This window comes from Dipodomys merriami, unplaced genomic scaffold (assembly GCF_024711535.1).
Source record: "Dipodomys merriami isolate MVZ:Mamm:240054 unplaced genomic scaffold, mDipMer1.0.p SCAF_50, whole genome shotgun sequence".
NCBI lineage: Eukaryota > Metazoa > Chordata > Mammalia > Rodentia > Heteromyidae > Dipodomys > Dipodomys merriami.
The window spans coordinates 1,451,567-1,467,374 of record NW_027206069.1 but is presented as its reverse complement, the minus strand read 5'-3'; the positions used below and the strand labels follow the sequence as shown (position 1 = coordinate 1,467,374).

The window sequence follows — 15,808 nt, the reverse complement described above, 5'->3', positions numbered from 1 at the left end:
GCTTGAACTCTGGGCCTGAGCGCTATCCCTGCACTCTTCAGCTCAAGGCGAGCACTCTGCCGCTTGAGCCACAGCGCCACCTCTGGTTTTCGAGTGGTTTATTGGAGATAAGAGCCTCACGAACATCCTCAGATCTCAGCCTCCTGAGTAGCTAGGATTACAGGTGTGAGCCACTGGCGCCGGCTCCTGATTAGTTTTTACAGGTGTGAGCTACCAGCACATAGCTCAGTAACTACTCTTAATTATAAATTGGCTACCTAAAAGCCAATATTTTTTGCCCCATACAGCTTAAATTTTTCTCATTCAGAGGAATCTGACGAGGAGCAATTTATGTGAAAGTGATCTGTTGACCAAGAGATAAGGGTGTGCGACAGCCAGGGAGAGGAGAGCAAGCCATGCCTAGTCCCTCTCCTGTCTACTCCTCACCCTCTGACCCCTACATTAGTAGACTTGTCAGAGAGACTTAAGCAGTTATTGGACCGTGTCTTAAGATTCTTATTTTAAATTTCCTGCAGACGGAACAGTATTCATTTGAGAAACCTTATTAGTCTGATACACAAAGTGGTTTATGTATATGTGCACCTTATAGCTAGTGGCTAGATTTGCTGTACATAGAATTATTGTCATTACTTGTCACTTGGCTCAGATAGCTCCTTCAGCCTAGAAGAAGCAAGCATAATACTGATTCTACTTTTCTGTTTCTAAGGGTCTTGCTTTTCAGCCACTTATAAATCATCACTATTTTGACTAATTTTTTTAAAGTTTTCCTGTTTATGACAGAGCGGAGGAAGGTATTACACACATACACAGCACTGAAATAGTGTCAATGCCATATATAGGTCCTTCATTCCATGTTTAGCAAATGTTTTTCCCTCTTTCTACACCATTTCCATTCTTTTTTTTTTTTTTTTTTTTTTTTTTTGGTCCAGTCGTGGGGCCTGAACTCTGGGCCTGGGCACTGTCCCTCAGCTCTTCAGCTCAAGGCTAGCGCTCTACCACTTGAGCCACAACACCACTTCTGGCTTTTTTCTTTTTGCTTATGTGGTGCTGAGGAATCGAACCCAGGGCCTCATGCATGCAAGGCAAGCGCTCTACCACTGAGCCACTTTCCCAGCCCCACCATTTCCATTCTTACTTAATATGTATGCCATTTTAATTTTTTGGTTGAGCTCTTTTTCTTTTCAAAGAAGATAGATTCTGCTCCACCTTCTTTGTTTGCCTCTGGCAGATGGTATCTCTGTTTTTTCCTGGACGACCAACAGGGAATTAGTCTAGCTTCTTATGTTAACCTGGAAAATGTTCAGACCCCCAGCTTCCTTAAAGGTCACACTCCTAGCTTAAGAACAGATCCAGAAACAGCAGTAGAGTTGACTATTTTCCAGTTACCTTTGAGTTGTTTGGAACCAAAAGAAGAGAAATGATCTGAAAGAGGGCAAGATAAAGGCAAATGTGATTCAAAAGCAGAATTTGAAAATCACTTGTACCTGTAATCCTAGCTACTCTCAAGGCTACTCTCAAAGCTACTTCAGAGCCAGCCTTGGCAGAAAATTTCCAATTAGGGCTGGGAAGATGGCTCAGTGGTAGAGCGCTTGCCTTGCATGCCTGAGGCCCTGGGTTCGATTCCTCAGCACCACATAAGCAAAAAGAAAAAAAAGCCGGAAGTGGCGCTGTGGCTCAAGTGGTAGAGCACTAGCCTTGAGCTGAAGAGCTGAGGGACAGCGCCCAGGCCCAGAATTCAGGCCCCACGACCGGACCCAAAAAAAAAAAAAAAAATTCCAATTAGCCACTAAAAAAAAGCTGGAAGTTGGGCTGGGAAGGTGGCTCAGTGGTAGAGCGGCTTGCCTCGCATGCTCAAGGCCCTGGGTTCGATTCCTCAGCACCACATAAGCAAAAAGAAAAAAGCCGGAAGTGGAGCTGTGGCTCAAGTAGTAGAGCGCTAGCCTTGAGCTGAAGAGCTGAGGGACAGCGCCCAGGCCCAGAGTTCAGGCCCCACGACCGGACCCAAAAAAAAAAAAAAAAAAAAAAAAAAAGCTGGAAGTGGAGGTATGGCTCAAGTAATAGAGTGCTAGCCTTGAGCAAAAACATTCAGGGACTGTACTCTGGCTCTGAGTTCAAACCCTAGTACAGACACAAAAATAAAAAGAAAACTTACAAGCTAAATCTCAGTATCAGAAAAATAAATCAGAAGGATAAAGTAATATCAGTACTGAATGAGGGGGAAAAAAAGAAAAGAATTGAGTCAGGAAGTAGCAAAGTAAAATGTTCTTGGGTTGTTGTTTTTTTTGTCGGTCGTGGGGCTTGAACTCTGTGACTGGGTGCTGTCCCTGAGCTCTCCACCACAGGGCCACTTCCAGTTTTCTGGTGGTTAATTGGAGATAAGAATCTCATGGATGGTTGGGAACTTGGCTCAGTGGTAGAGTGCTTGCCTTGCATGCCTGAGGCCCTGGGTTCAATTCCTTAGCACCACATAAGCAGAAAAAGCTGGAAAAGGTGCTGTGATTCAAGTGGTAGGGCTGAAGAGCTGAGGGACAGTGCCCAGGCTGAGTTCAGCCCCCACAACCAACAAAAAAAAAATAGTCTTATGGACTTTCCTGCCTGGGCTGGCTTTGAATCACGATCCTCAAATCTCAGCCTCCTGAGTAGCTAGAATTACAGGCATGAGCCACAGTCACCCGCTATTCTTGATAAATTTTTGTTTGGGCAAAACAAAGTTATTTTACTTACCCTGTTTTCAAGCAACAGTAGTCAAAATAACATGCTGGAAAGAAGAATGATGGAAGAAGTAACAGATCATAAATTGATATGTTAAATCAAAATCCTTTGTACAACTACTTAAAGGTAATAAGAGTAATGATAAATAAACATGTAAGCCAGGAGCTGGTGGCTCATGCTGTAATCCTAGCTACTCAGGAGGCTGAGATCTGAGGATCGCGTTTCAAAGCTAGCCTGGGCAGGAAAAGCTGTGAAACTCTCATCTCCAATAAACCACCAGAAAAGTGTGGTTCATGTGGTAGACCACTGTGGTTCAAGTGGTAGACCCCTAGCCTTGAGCTGAAGAGCTGAGGGACAGCACTCAAGCCCAGAGATCAAGCCCTATAACCGTCACAAAGAAAAAAGAAATATGTGGGCATCCTTGGCACATACCTATAATCCTAATTACTTAGGAAGTCTGTGATCTGAGGATTTAGGTTCAAAGCTAGTATAGGCAGGAGAGTCCATGAGATGCTTATCTACAATTACCAGTAAAAAGCCAGAAGTAGAGCGGTTGGGAATGTGTCTTAGTGGTAAAGTGGTGTTCAAACATGCATGAAGCCCTGGGTTCCATTTCTCAGTACCACATAAATAGAAAAGGCCAGAGGTAGTGCTGTGGCTCAAGTGGTAGAGTGCTAGCCTTGAACAAAAGAAGCTCAGAGAAAGTGCCTACTCCTTGTGCTCAAGCCTTCTTGGACTGGCAAAAAAAAAAAGCCAGAAGTGGAGGTGTGGCTCAAGTGGTAGAAGCCAGACTTGAGTGAAAAAGCTGAAGGATAGCACACAGGACCCGAGTTAAAACCCCATTATCAGTACGCCCAGAAAGGGAAGAAAGTTTCACCTCTCCTGTAGTTTTTTGTTTTTGTCAGTTGTGGGGCTTGAACTCAAGGCCTGGACACTGTCCCTGAGCCTCTTTGTGTTAAAGACTAGCACTCTACCACTTGAGCCACAGCGCCACTTCCAGCTTTTTCTGTTTATGTGGTACTGAGGAATCAAATCAAACCCCGGCTGTTCATGTATGTTAGGTAGGCACTCTACCACTAAGCTACTGTGTAGTCCAGACTATACCTGCCTGCCTTCTCTCTTTCCTTTTTTTTTTGGGAGGGGGGGGGGGGACGGTGCTAAAACCAGGACTTGAACTCAGGGCCTCACATTCTTACTTAATCCAGTCTGGCTCTCTGCCACCCGAGCTCCATGTTCCTTTTTGGGGTTTTGCTGATTGATTGGGGAGAAGAATCTCATGATCGCCGGGCGCAGGTGGATCATGCCTGTAATCCTAGCTACTCAGAAGGCTGAGGTCTGAGGATCACGGTTCAAAGCCAGCCTTGGCAGGAAAGTCCGTAGGACTCTTACCTCCTATAAACCACTAGAAAACTGGAAGTGGTGCTGTGGCTCAAGCGGTAGAGCACTTGCCTTGAGCTGAAGAGTGCAAGGACAGTGCCCAAGCCCAGAGTTCAAGCCCCATGACCGACAAAAAAAAAAAAAAAATCTCATGATCTGGGCTGCTAGTGGCTCATGCCTTGTTACTTAGGAGGCTGAGATCTGAGAATCATGGTTCGAAGCCATCTTGGGTAAAAAAGTCTGTGAGACTCTTCAATTAACCACCAGAAAATTGGAATTGGAGCTGTACCTTAAAGAGCATGAGCGTTGAGCAAAGAAACCTAAGAACAGTACCCAGGTTCTGAGTTTAAGCCCCATGACTGACACAAAGTTCTTAGAAATCTGTCTGCCTGGGCTAGTTTCAAATCCATTTCTTAGATCTCAGCCTCCAAGCCTCCCAGTTACACTACAAAATAATATTGGAAGTACTTTTTTTTTTTTTTTTTAGCACCACTGCAGTTTGAACTCAGATCCTTGAACAAGTCTTTCATCTTAGGAATTACTAATGGTGATTAACCCTTGCCTGTCTTTTCCAGATTGTTTCTGCAGTACAGTATTGCCACCAAAAACGAATTGTTCACAGAGACCTCAAGGTGAGTGGCCACTTCCTTTGGTGGCACTTTCACAAATTAGATATAGCTGATGGGTTTTGGGTTTTTTTGTTTTGTTTTCTTTTCTTTTGCCTGTCATGGGGCTTGAGCTCAGGGCATGGGCACTCTCTTTGAGCTTCTTTTGCTCAAGGCTAACACTCTTAACCACTTGAGCCACAGCATCACTTCAGGCTTTTTTTGGGGGGGGGATGGGCTTGAACTCTTGGCCTGGATGCTGTCCCTCAGCTCTTCAGCTCAAGGCTAGTTCTCAATCACTTGAGCCACAGTGCCACTTCCAATTTTCTGGTGATTACTTGGAGATAAGAGTCTCATGGACTTTCCTGCCTGGGCTGGCTTTGTACCTCCATCCTCAGATCTCAGCCTCCTGAGTAGCTAGGATTATAGGCGTAAACCACTGGCGCCTGGCTCACTTCAGGCTTTTTTCTGTTTACATGGTACTAAGTAGCTAGGATTACCAGATCTCAGGACCCATACTTACTTATCTCTGTACTGGTGGCTTCTGTGTGCAAAGCTCTGACTTCTTGATCACTGTACATCCAGATAACCATTTAGTGTCTGCTTTGTAGTAACATCCTGATTGTTTGTAATTAATGAAAGTGACTGTGATTTATATCTCTGGATTGATGTTGAGGATTCTTCCCACTTACAGCTATTTCAACAATGTTTAGTGTGCCTAAAGAAAATATAAGGCTGGGTGCTGATAGCTCACACCTGTGATCCTAGCTACTCAGGAGCTAAAGATTGAAGTTCAGAGCCAGCCTGGTCAGACTTACCTTCAGTTAACTACCAGAACCGGAAGTAGCACTGTGTCTCAAAGTGGTATAGCGCTAGCCTTGAGCATAAAAGTCCAAGGACCATCCCACAGGTCCTGCATTCAAACCCTATGACCAACAAACAAACAACAAAGAATATATCTTTTTAAAAAAACCAAAACCTTATTCTTTTTTTCTTTTTTGCCAGTTCTGGGGCTTGAACTAAAGGCCTGGGTGCTGTCCCTGTGCCTCTTTGTGTTCAAGGCTATAGCGCTCTACCATTTGAGCCACAGTGCAACTTCAGCTTTTTTGAGTAGTTCATTGGAGATAAAAGTCTCAGGGACGCCGGGCGCTGGTGGCTCACGCCTGTAATCCTAGCTACTCAGGAGGCTGAGATCTGAGAATCGCGGTTCAAAGCCAGCCGTGAGACTCCTATCTCCAATAAACCACTAGAAAACCGGAAGTGGCGCTGTAGCTCAAGTGGTAGAGCGCTCGCCTTGAGCTGAAGAGCTGAGGGACAGCGCCCAAGCCCAGAGTTCAAGCCCCATGACCGACCAAAAAAAAAAAAAAAAAAAAGTCTCAGGGACTAGCCGGGCGCTGGTGGCTCACGCCTGTAATCCTAGCTACTCAGGAGGCTGAGATCTGAGGATCGCGGTTCAAAGCCAGCCCGGGCAGGAGAGACCATGAGACTCCTATCTCCAATAAACCACCAGAAAACCGGAAGTGACGCTGTAGCTCAAGTGGTAGAGTGCTCGCCTTGAGCTGAAGAGCTGAGGGACAGCGCCCAGGCCCAGAGTTCAAGCCCCATGACCGACAAAAAAAAAAAAAAAAAAAAAAAAAAAAAGTCTCAGGGACTTTCCTGCTCCTGTTAGCTTCAAACCACAATCCTTAGATCACAGTCTCCTGAATAGGTAGGATTACAGGTATGAGCTACTGGCACCCAGCTTACAACCTTATTCTTAGTAGAAAAAGTTGTCAAAAGTTTTTCTTGACCTTGGGGTAGTTAATATTTAAATTTGTTATTAGCCTATATTTGATATTTATATTTGACTGTTGGTTCAAAAACTAGGAGTTGTAATTTGTCTCCTATTTTTTCCTCTAGAAAATATTTTCCAATTTTATTAATTAGGAGACATTTACCATATATTGTTGTAAAAAAACTTTTATTCAATGCCTAATCCTGTCATAGTTGTGATTTTATTTAAACTTTGCTTTTGTCTTGATGTTTTCCCTCTAGGCTGAAAATCTATTGTTAGATGCGGATATGAACATTAAAATAGCAGATTTTGGCTTTAGCAATGAGTTTACTGTTGGCAGTAAACTAGATACGTTTTGTGGTAGTCCTCCATATGCTGCCCCAGAGCTCTTCCAAGGCAAAAAGTACGACGGACCAGAAGTCGATGTGTGGAGTCTCGGCGTCATTCTGTACACTCTAGTCAGTGGGTCACTTCCCTTTGATGGGCAAAACTTAAAGGTATAAGAAGCAGTTGTTGCTGTGTTTTTTTTGTTTTTTTTGTTTTTCTTTGGCTGGTCCCTGGGCTTGAACTCTGGACTTGGGTGCTATTCCTGAGTTTTGCTCAAGGCAAGTGAGCACTCTACCACTTGAGCCACAGTGCTACTTGCAGCTTTTTCTGAGTGGTTTATTACACATAAGAGTCTCACAGACTTTTTGGCCCATGTTGGCTTCAAACCTTAACCCTTAGGTCTCAACCTCCTAAGTAGCTAGGATTACAGGGGTGAGCCACTGGCACACAGCTCTGTACTAATATTTTTAACATTATATCAGCATTAGTTTCAGTGGGTTCTTGTGGATTTTGTTTTTGTTTTGTTTGTTTGACTCACTAGTTTTATTTCTTCTCTACATCCCCAAAGGAACTGAGAGAGAGAGTATTGAGAGGGAAATACAGAATCCCATTCTACATGTCCACAGACTGTGAAAACCTCCTCAAACGCTTCCTGGTGCTGAACCCAGTTAAACGTGGCACTTTGGAGGTAACCGCTCCAGGGCAAAGGGAGAGAATTTACAGAACTTGACTTGGTTTGTGTGATATACTAAATGCTTGTGTGGGGTTTTTTAAACAGGAAGGTAAAAAAAAATTGTTACCCTGAGCAGTAATCAATGAAATATTGAAAATAAAGTTTCCTTAATATTGTGATTATTGGCTTGTTTTATTTTATGCTACTAATGAACAGTTGTCCATTTCAGCAAATCATGAAGGATAGGTGGATCAATGCAGGGCATGAGGAAGATGAACTTAAGCCATTCGTCGAACCAGAACTAGACATCTCAGACCAGAAAAGAATAGGTAATTAATTATTCTGTTTTTGCGTAGTGTGTGTATTTGTAAAAGAAAAGCATTTATTTGATTGCAGTGTGTATATTTCAAAAAGGAAAAACACAGTGTTTATGGATCAGTTCTTTCATAGTACCTGTAGTTTCCTGTTCCAGTACTCAGTAACTCAGAAAGACAGCTGCTTATTCATGTTAGAACATGGGGAATCTTTTAGGTCAAATAAGGGAAATTGTTTTGCCCTGTAACAAAATGACTTTTTAGCAAATTAGAACATTATAAAATATATTTTACCCTTCTTTTAGATATTATGATAGGAATGGGATATTCGCAAGAAGAAATTCAAGAATCTCTTAGTAAAATGAAATATGATGAAATCACAGCTACGTATTTGTTGTTGGGGAGAAAGTCTTCAGAGGTAAGAGTAATCAGAGAAGACCTAAAATACCTTTGGTGTTTATTATCAGTTTATGTGAACTGTACTCTAGTTTTTAAAAAAATGTATGTGTACTGTATTAAACATATCATTAAGGGGCTGGGAAGGTGGCTCAGTGGTAGAGTGCTTGCCTTGCATGCATGAGGCCCTGGGTTCGATTCCTCAGCACCACATAAGCAGAAAAAGCCACAAGTAGCTCTGTGGCTCAAGTGGTAGAGCGCTAGCCTAGAGCTGAAGAGCTGAGGGACAGTGCCCAGGCCCAGAGTTCAAGGTCCACAACAGACAAAAAACAAAACAAAAATCATTTTAAAAAAATCTACCTATGGATAACAAATTTCTTTTAGCCACTATGAGCTGTTGTTTTAAATATAATAATCATTTATGATAGTGTAATAAAACTGGTTATTCCTAAATTAACCTGTATTTGTTAATAGTTTGGAAATTACAAAGTGGCAGAGTAAACAGAATGTCTTTGGCTATTTGGAAAAAGTTAGGAAGATCCAATATTGTGTGAGTTTTCCCAATCATCAGAAAAATAATTGTGTCTAAGTTTAGGGTTGTCTTTTTTTTGTCATGATACCTGCCCTTAAGTACATGTTCGTGAGAAGTGTGTATGTCATGAGAAGCTGAGTTCCTGACAAACCACTGGGGTCTGTGTGGCTGTTGTTCTTACTCTCCTGTAGCTGGATGCTAGTGACTCCAGTTCTAGCAGCAACCTTTCACTTGCTAAGGTTCGGCCAAGCAGTGACCTCAGCAACAACACTGGGCAGTCGCCTCACCACAAAGTGCAAAGAAGTGTTTCTTCAAGCCAGAAGCAGAGACGGTACAGTGACCACGGTAAGCCTGAGACCATTCTAGTGCCTTCTCTGAGCGTGTCCTCTTTTTTTGTCGGTCATGGGGCCTGTACTCTGGGCCTGGGTGCTGTCCCTCACTCAGCTCTTCAGCTTAAGGCTAGCGCTCTACCACTTGATCCACAGTACCACTCCTGGCTGTTTCTGCTTATGTGGTACTGAGGAATCGAACCCAGGGCCTCATGCATACAAGGCAAGCACTTTACACTGAGCCACCTTCCCAGCCCCGAGAGTATCCTCTTATATAAGCCTTGCATGTTTGGAGATTGACTTAATGTCTATTCCTAGGATTTCTTGGGGCTCCTACCAGTGCTGACATGATCAAGGCTTTGATGTTGGCACATTTGGTAGGCTTTTGCTAGGTAAGGTTTTGTTGAGTGGGAACATCAGCCTCTGCCCTTTGAGATCCCAGTGGTTCAGCTCATCGATTCTCCACCTCTTTCTTGGGCTGTCTAGAACAGCAGTGCTGGTAGAACTGTCTGTGATGGGTGCAGTGTTCTCTGTGTAGTCGGGACAGCTAGCTGTGAGTCATGGGAGGCTAATGAGACTTGAGCGGAGGAAATGAGCCACCTTTTAAAAATTTCAATAACACGTGTCCAATGGATACCATATTGGACAGACTGCCCTGGAAAATATGCAGTATCCCATTCTTGCCTCAATACACAAGTTGAGTGTTTACTGTCACCTGTACCTTCTCTCTTGGTGTGGTGAAACCATCCTCACTTTTGTGCTTCACCACAAGTTGCTCTATTATGAGGCAGATAGCCCTCACAAGTTTGTTTCTCAAGCCCATGGCTATTCCATTTTCAAGGCTACCCTATATTGAGTCGTAAGTCAGTGACGTGTGTGTCTAGTCACCTGAAATTATAAATGTTCTAATATACAATCCTTGTTTGTCCCTGTTCATTGCATTTCCTTGCCCTGGATGCTTTCTACTTCCACTCTTTCATCTTTGATATTTGAAACTGAGTGCTACACCAAACATTTCAAATGTACACAGCTTGGTTTTACACTGAATAATGAAATTTGCTTGGCTTTTACTTCTCTTTTTGTAGCCATGTGCCCTTTGAGGCCATAAGTGTCAGCTATGCCTGGGAGAGCCAGAACCTAGGAGAGCCAGAACCTGTTCTGACACCAGTATTTGTGTAGATAGTTTTATTTGGCCTTTTTGGGTTTTTTTGTTTGTTTGTTGTTTTTTGGTCGGTCCTGGGAGTTGAATTCAGGGCCTGGGTTCTATCCCTAAGCTTTTTCACTCAAGGCTAGTACTCTACCACTTTGAGCTACAGCGCCACTTCTGGTTTTCTGGTGGTTAATTGAAGATGATTCTCACAGACTTTCCTGCCTGAGATGGCTTTGAACTGCAATCCTCAGATCTCTCTGCCTCCTGAGTAGTTAAGATTATAGGCATGAAGCTGGGCACCATTAGCTCACACCTGTAATCCTAGCTACTCAGGAGGCTGAGATCTGAGGATCGCAGTTCAAAGCCAGCCCGGGCAAGAAAGTCCGTGAAACTTATCTCCAATAAACCACCAGAAAACTGGAGGTGGGGCTGTAGCTCAAGTGGTAGAACGCTAGCCTTGAGCTGAAGAGCTGAGGGACAGCATTCAGGCCCAGAGTTCAAGCCCCACGACCAACCAAAAAAAAAAAAAGATTAAAGATTATAGGCATGAGCCACTGGGGTACCTGGCTTGCATATAGCATTTACAAATGAAACTGTGATCTGGATTCTGTCTCTTCTAGTGGTAGTGCTTATGACACGAAGGGTAGCATGTAGCTCTAAAACTAGTTTAAAGAAAATTGTTCCTATCAGTAGAATTTTTCATTTCTCTATGGCTTAAGTTTACTCTTCCTTAAGTTCATTTTTCCATCTGTATTATCAATGCCTTTTTCGCAGCTCAGAAATATTACTATAAGCCGGGCGCTGGTGGCTCACGCCTGTAATCCTAGCTACTCAGGAGGCTGAGATCTGAGGATCGCGGTTCAAAGCCAGCCTGGGCAGGAGAGATCGTGAGACTCCTATCTCCAATAAAAACCACCAGAAAACCGGAAGTGGCGCTGTAGCTCAAGTGGTAGAGCGCTCGCCTTGAGCTGAAGAGCTAAGGGACAACGCCCAGGCCCAGAGTTCAAGCCCCATGACCGACAAAAAAAAAAAAAAAAGAAATATTACTATAAAAACCAGGAGCCAGTGGCTCACACCTGTAATCCTGGTTACTTAGGAGGCTGAGATCTGAGAACTGAGGTTTGAAGCCAGCCCAGGCAGAAAAGTTCATGAGACTCTTACTGCCAGTTCATCACACCAAAAAGCTAGAAGTAGAACTGTGACTCAGGTGGTAGAACAGTAGCCTTGATCACAAAAACTCAGGGACCGTGCCCAGGCCATGAGTGCAATCCCCAAGACTGACATCAAAAAAATTAAAAAAATAGAGATAAAAAGAAGTTTGGCTCTGGTAGCAGACATTCACGAATCCTTAATTTGGATCCATTTTTTACATTTTACCCAAAGTAAGATTCCAAGTAAAGTAAAGATCTAAATATAAAAACTTAGGCTTGGGAATGTGGCTTAGTGGTAGAGTGCTTGCCTAGCATTCATGAAGCTCTGGGTTCAATTCCTCAGTACCACCTAAATAAAAAAAGCTGGAAGTGGTGCTGTGGCTCCAGTGGTAGAGTGCTATCCTTGAGCAAAAGAAGCTCAGGGCTGGGCACCAGTGGCTCACGCCTGTAATCCTAGCTACTCAGGAGGCTGAGATCTGAGGATCGTGGTTTAAAGCCAGCTCATGCAGGAAAAGTCCGTGAGACTCTTATCTCCAATAAACCACTAGAAAACTGGAAGTGGCAGTGTGGCTCAAGTGGTAGGGTGCTTGCCTTGAGCTGAAGAGCTGAGGGACATTGCCCAGGCCCAGAGTTCAAGCCCTACAACCAACAAAAGAAAAAAAAAGTCTTTCAGACTGTCCTGCCTAGGCTGTCTTTGAACTGTGTTCCTCAGGTCTCAGACTTATGAGTAGCTAGGATTATAGATGTGAATCAACAGCAGCCAGCTTCCTTATTTACTTTTAATTCGTTTTCCCATAAGGTAAATATTTAGATTTTTGTCATGAAGTAGCTATTTCACTGTTCACCTTCTTTCAGTAGGCCTAAAGACTTTTTTACTGTAGAATAAATGATGAGCATTTTATGTTGTTCTCTTTTTGAAACAGGGTCATCTGATTTTTTTCTGGTGGTTTTCTGGAGATAGGATTTTCACAGACTTTGCTGCTTGGGCTGGCTTTGAACTGTGATCCTCAGATCTCAGCCTTCTGAGTAGCTAGGATTACAGGAGTGAGCCACACCAGGCCAGTGCTGTTCTTTTTAGTTGTTGGTTGTGGTCGTGAGACTTGAACTCGGGTCAGGGTACTATCCCTGAGCTCTTTGGCTCAAGGCTAGCATTTTGCCACCTGAGGTACAGCATCGCTTCTGATTTTCTGGTAGTTAATTGGAAGTAAGAGTCCCATGGACTTTCCCTGCTTGGGCTAGTTTTAGATCGTGATCCTCAGATCCAGGCTTCTTGAGTAGGAGTACAAGTGCCACCAGTGTCTGGCCTTCCAGTGCCATTCTTTTTTTTTTTTTTTTGGTCAGTCATGGGGCTTGAACACTGTCCCTCAGCTCTTCAGCGCAAGGCAAGTGCTCTACCACTTGAGCCACAGCGCCACTTCTGGTTTTCTGGTGGTTTGTTGGATATAATAACAGTTCTCACAGACTTTTCCTGCCTGGGCTGGCTTTGAACTGCGATCCTCAGATCTCAGCTTCCTGAGTAGCTAGGATTACAGGCATAAGCCACCAGCACCCAGCCGGCTTCCAGTGCTGTTCTTTAAGATTACTACTGGAATAGCTGGGAGCCAGTAACTTATGCCTATGATCTAGTTACTCAGGAGCCTGTGACTTGAAGAATATAAGCACTCAGCTTGTCTTCTATCTTTTAAAAAGTAAACTTTATATTGTAGCTGGACCAGCCATACCTTCAGTTGTGGCATACCCCAAAAGGAGTCAGACCAGCACTGCAGATAGTGACCTCAAAGAAGATGGAATTGCCTCCCGGAAATCTAGTGGCAGTGCTGTGGGAGGAAAGGGAATTGCTCCTGCCAGTCCCATGCTTGGAAATGCAAGTAATCCCAATAAGGCAGATATTCCTGAACGCAAAAAGAGCCCTGCTGTCCCTAGTGTAAGTATCATTGGACTGTGGAGTAGTGTTGGCACTCTGTTATTTAAAGCCTTGACTTCAGCCCTGGCTTTTACTGGTTCATTGGAGATGGAATCTTAGAGAATTTTCTATTTAAGGTCCACGTCTTAGTCCCCTGAGTAGTTATCATTACATGTGTGAGCCTGTCAGCACTTAACTCTTCCCCCTCTCCCCCCCCCTTTTTTTTTGAGGGGGGGGGTCCGGTCATGGGGCCTGAACTGTGGGCCTGGGCACTGTCCCTCAACTCTTTAGCTTAAGGCTAGCACTCTATCACTTGAGCCACAGCACCACTTCTGGCTTTTTTTCTTTTTGCTTATGTGGTGCTGAGGAATCAGACCCAGGGACTCATGCATGCAAGGCAGGCGCTCTACCACTGAGCCACCTTCCCACGCCCCACCCCTCCGCCTTTTTTTTTTTTTTTTTTTTTTTAAGTTGGTCATGGGGCTTGAACTCTGAGCCTGGGTGCTGTCCCTCTAGCTCAAAGCTAGAGCTCTACTACTTGAACCACAGTGCATTTCTGGTTTTCTGGTAGTTAATTGGAGATAAGAATCTCACTGACTTTACTGCCTGGGCTGACTTTGAACCACAATCCTCAGATCTAAGCCCCCTGAATAGCTAGGATTAAAGGCATGAGCCAACAGCTCCCAGCCATTTCCCCTTTTAATAAAATCTATGCTATTTTTTCTTTTGCTGTTGGTGATTTTGGTGTAATATATATGAATCTGCTGTAAAGCCAACATGATGATCAGGCACCAGTCACTCATGCCTGTAATCCTCATTATTCAAGAGGTTTGAGATCTAAGGATCTCAGATGTAGTCCAGCCCAGGCAAACAGATCCAAGAGATTCTCCTCTCCGTTTAATCAACAAAAAACCAGAAGTGAAAAAGTACCAGCTTTGTGCAGAAAAGCTAAGCAAGAGGCTGTTAAGTTCAAGCCCTAGTACTGGGACAAGAAGAAAAGAAATTCCAACAAAATACAGATACTTTATGTCTGAGAGAGAGAGAGAGAGAGAGAGAGAGAGAGAGAGAGAGAGAGAGAGAGAGAGAGAGTGTGTGTGTGTGTGATCCTGCCTTTTAATTTTGCAAGAATGAGCTTTTAAAAATAATAGAGCAGGTTGAGTGCCAGTGGCTCATGCCTGTAATCCTAGCTACTCAGGAGGCTGAAATCTGAAGATCATGGTTCAAAGCCAGCCCAGGCAGGAAATCTGGGAGACTCTTCTCTCCAGTAAGCCACTAGAAAACCAGAAGTGGTGCTGTGGCTCAAGCAGCAGAGTGCTCGCCTTGAGCTGAAGAGCTCAGGGACAGTGCCCAAGTCCTATGACGGACAAAAATAATAATAATAATAAAGCATTCTACTGTCCTGTTTTCACTTAAGTAATCTATATAATATTTAAAAGTCATAGCTGCAATTTTTTTTGTTTTTGTTTTTTCCTGCTAGGGCAGAATGTAGAGATTCTGTGGCCATCACTCCAGTTCTGATCTTTTTATCATTTCTGTTGACATTCTTACTTAGAGAATGAATAGTTACATTTACATAAATAAGGTTTTTGTACTCATTTACTTGTACGTATTTAAGACAAAAATGCCCATTTCTTGCAGAGTAACACAGCATCTGGTGGGATGACACGCCGAAACACTTACGTTTGCAGTGAGAGAACTCCAGCAGACAGGCACTCAGTGATTCAGAACGGCAAAGAAAATAGGTATGAAGACTTACTTGTCAGCATGAAAACTTGCTTTTTCACCAAGAAAAATGTATGTTATTTACTTGTTAGTTTTTATAATCAAAATAAATATTCTCTGAAGGTGAGTTAAATTTGAATGGTAATTTTTTAACAAGAAAATAGAATTCCAAATTTTTATTATCCAGAACATCCTTCTCCTGGCTGGCATGTCTGATGAGAAAGTACTGGTTTAAATAGGGGATATTTATTTCAACAGGTAGATAGTAAACTAAGGTCTCATTGTAGAATAGTAAATAGGCAAATGACACTGATTTTCATCCAGAACGGAACTAGAGAGCAGGTGCTAGGGATATGGCTCAGTGATAGAGTGCTACTACTTGGTCATTCACATGGCCTTGGGTTCCATCCTCAGCTCTGTAAAAGCAATAATAATAATTAGAACAGAGGGTGGATATGAGAGGAATAGAGTCCTGACGCAAGGCGACTGGAGGATGTGTATGTATGCAAGGGAGGGAATGTTTGGTGAGAGATCAACAGTTTTCCACTAAGGAACAGAGTGCTGAGTTAGCGGCAGAGACCCTGCAAGATGCACTTTAAACTACAGGAGAAATAGAATCCAACTGTCTGGATTAAAATATTAAGCTGGGTGGTAGTGACTTGTGCCTATAAATCCTGGCTAGTCAGGAGGCTGAGCTCTGAGGATCACGATTCAAAGCCAGCCAGCCAGGGAAGTCTGTGAGACTCTTACCTCCAATTATTCACCCAAAAAAAAAAAAGCCAGGGCTGGGAATCTGACTCAGTGGTATAGTGCTTTCCTGGCATGAATGAAGCCCTGGGTTTG

General features: G+C 43.4%; 1 protein-coding gene across 9 annotated transcripts in view; it reads left to right on the top strand.

Moving 5' to 3' along the window:
• The window catches only part of Mark3 (microtubule affinity regulating kinase 3), a 92,155-nt gene that overhangs the window by 52,023 nt on the left and 24,324 nt on the right, over positions 1-15,808 (top strand). For 7 of the 9 annotated variants that reach the window (XM_069997500.1, XM_069997498.1, XM_069997496.1 and 4 more), the window contains exons 7-14: positions 4,665-4,721; positions 6,729-6,965; positions 7,364-7,483; positions 7,698-7,797; positions 8,088-8,200; positions 8,902-9,055; positions 13,047-13,264; positions 14,882-14,985. In XM_069997500.1, coding sequence (XP_069853601.1) covers positions 4,665-4,721; positions 6,729-6,965; positions 7,364-7,483; positions 7,698-7,797; positions 8,088-8,200; positions 8,902-9,055; positions 13,047-13,264; positions 14,882-14,985 — 1,103 coding nt within the window. The remainder of the gene's footprint in view (positions 1-4,664; positions 4,722-6,728; positions 6,966-7,363; positions 7,484-7,697; positions 7,798-8,087; positions 8,201-8,901; positions 9,056-13,046; positions 13,265-14,881; positions 14,986-15,808) is intronic. The other 2 variants (XM_069997499.1, XM_069997504.1) reach the window with 1 other exon arrangement.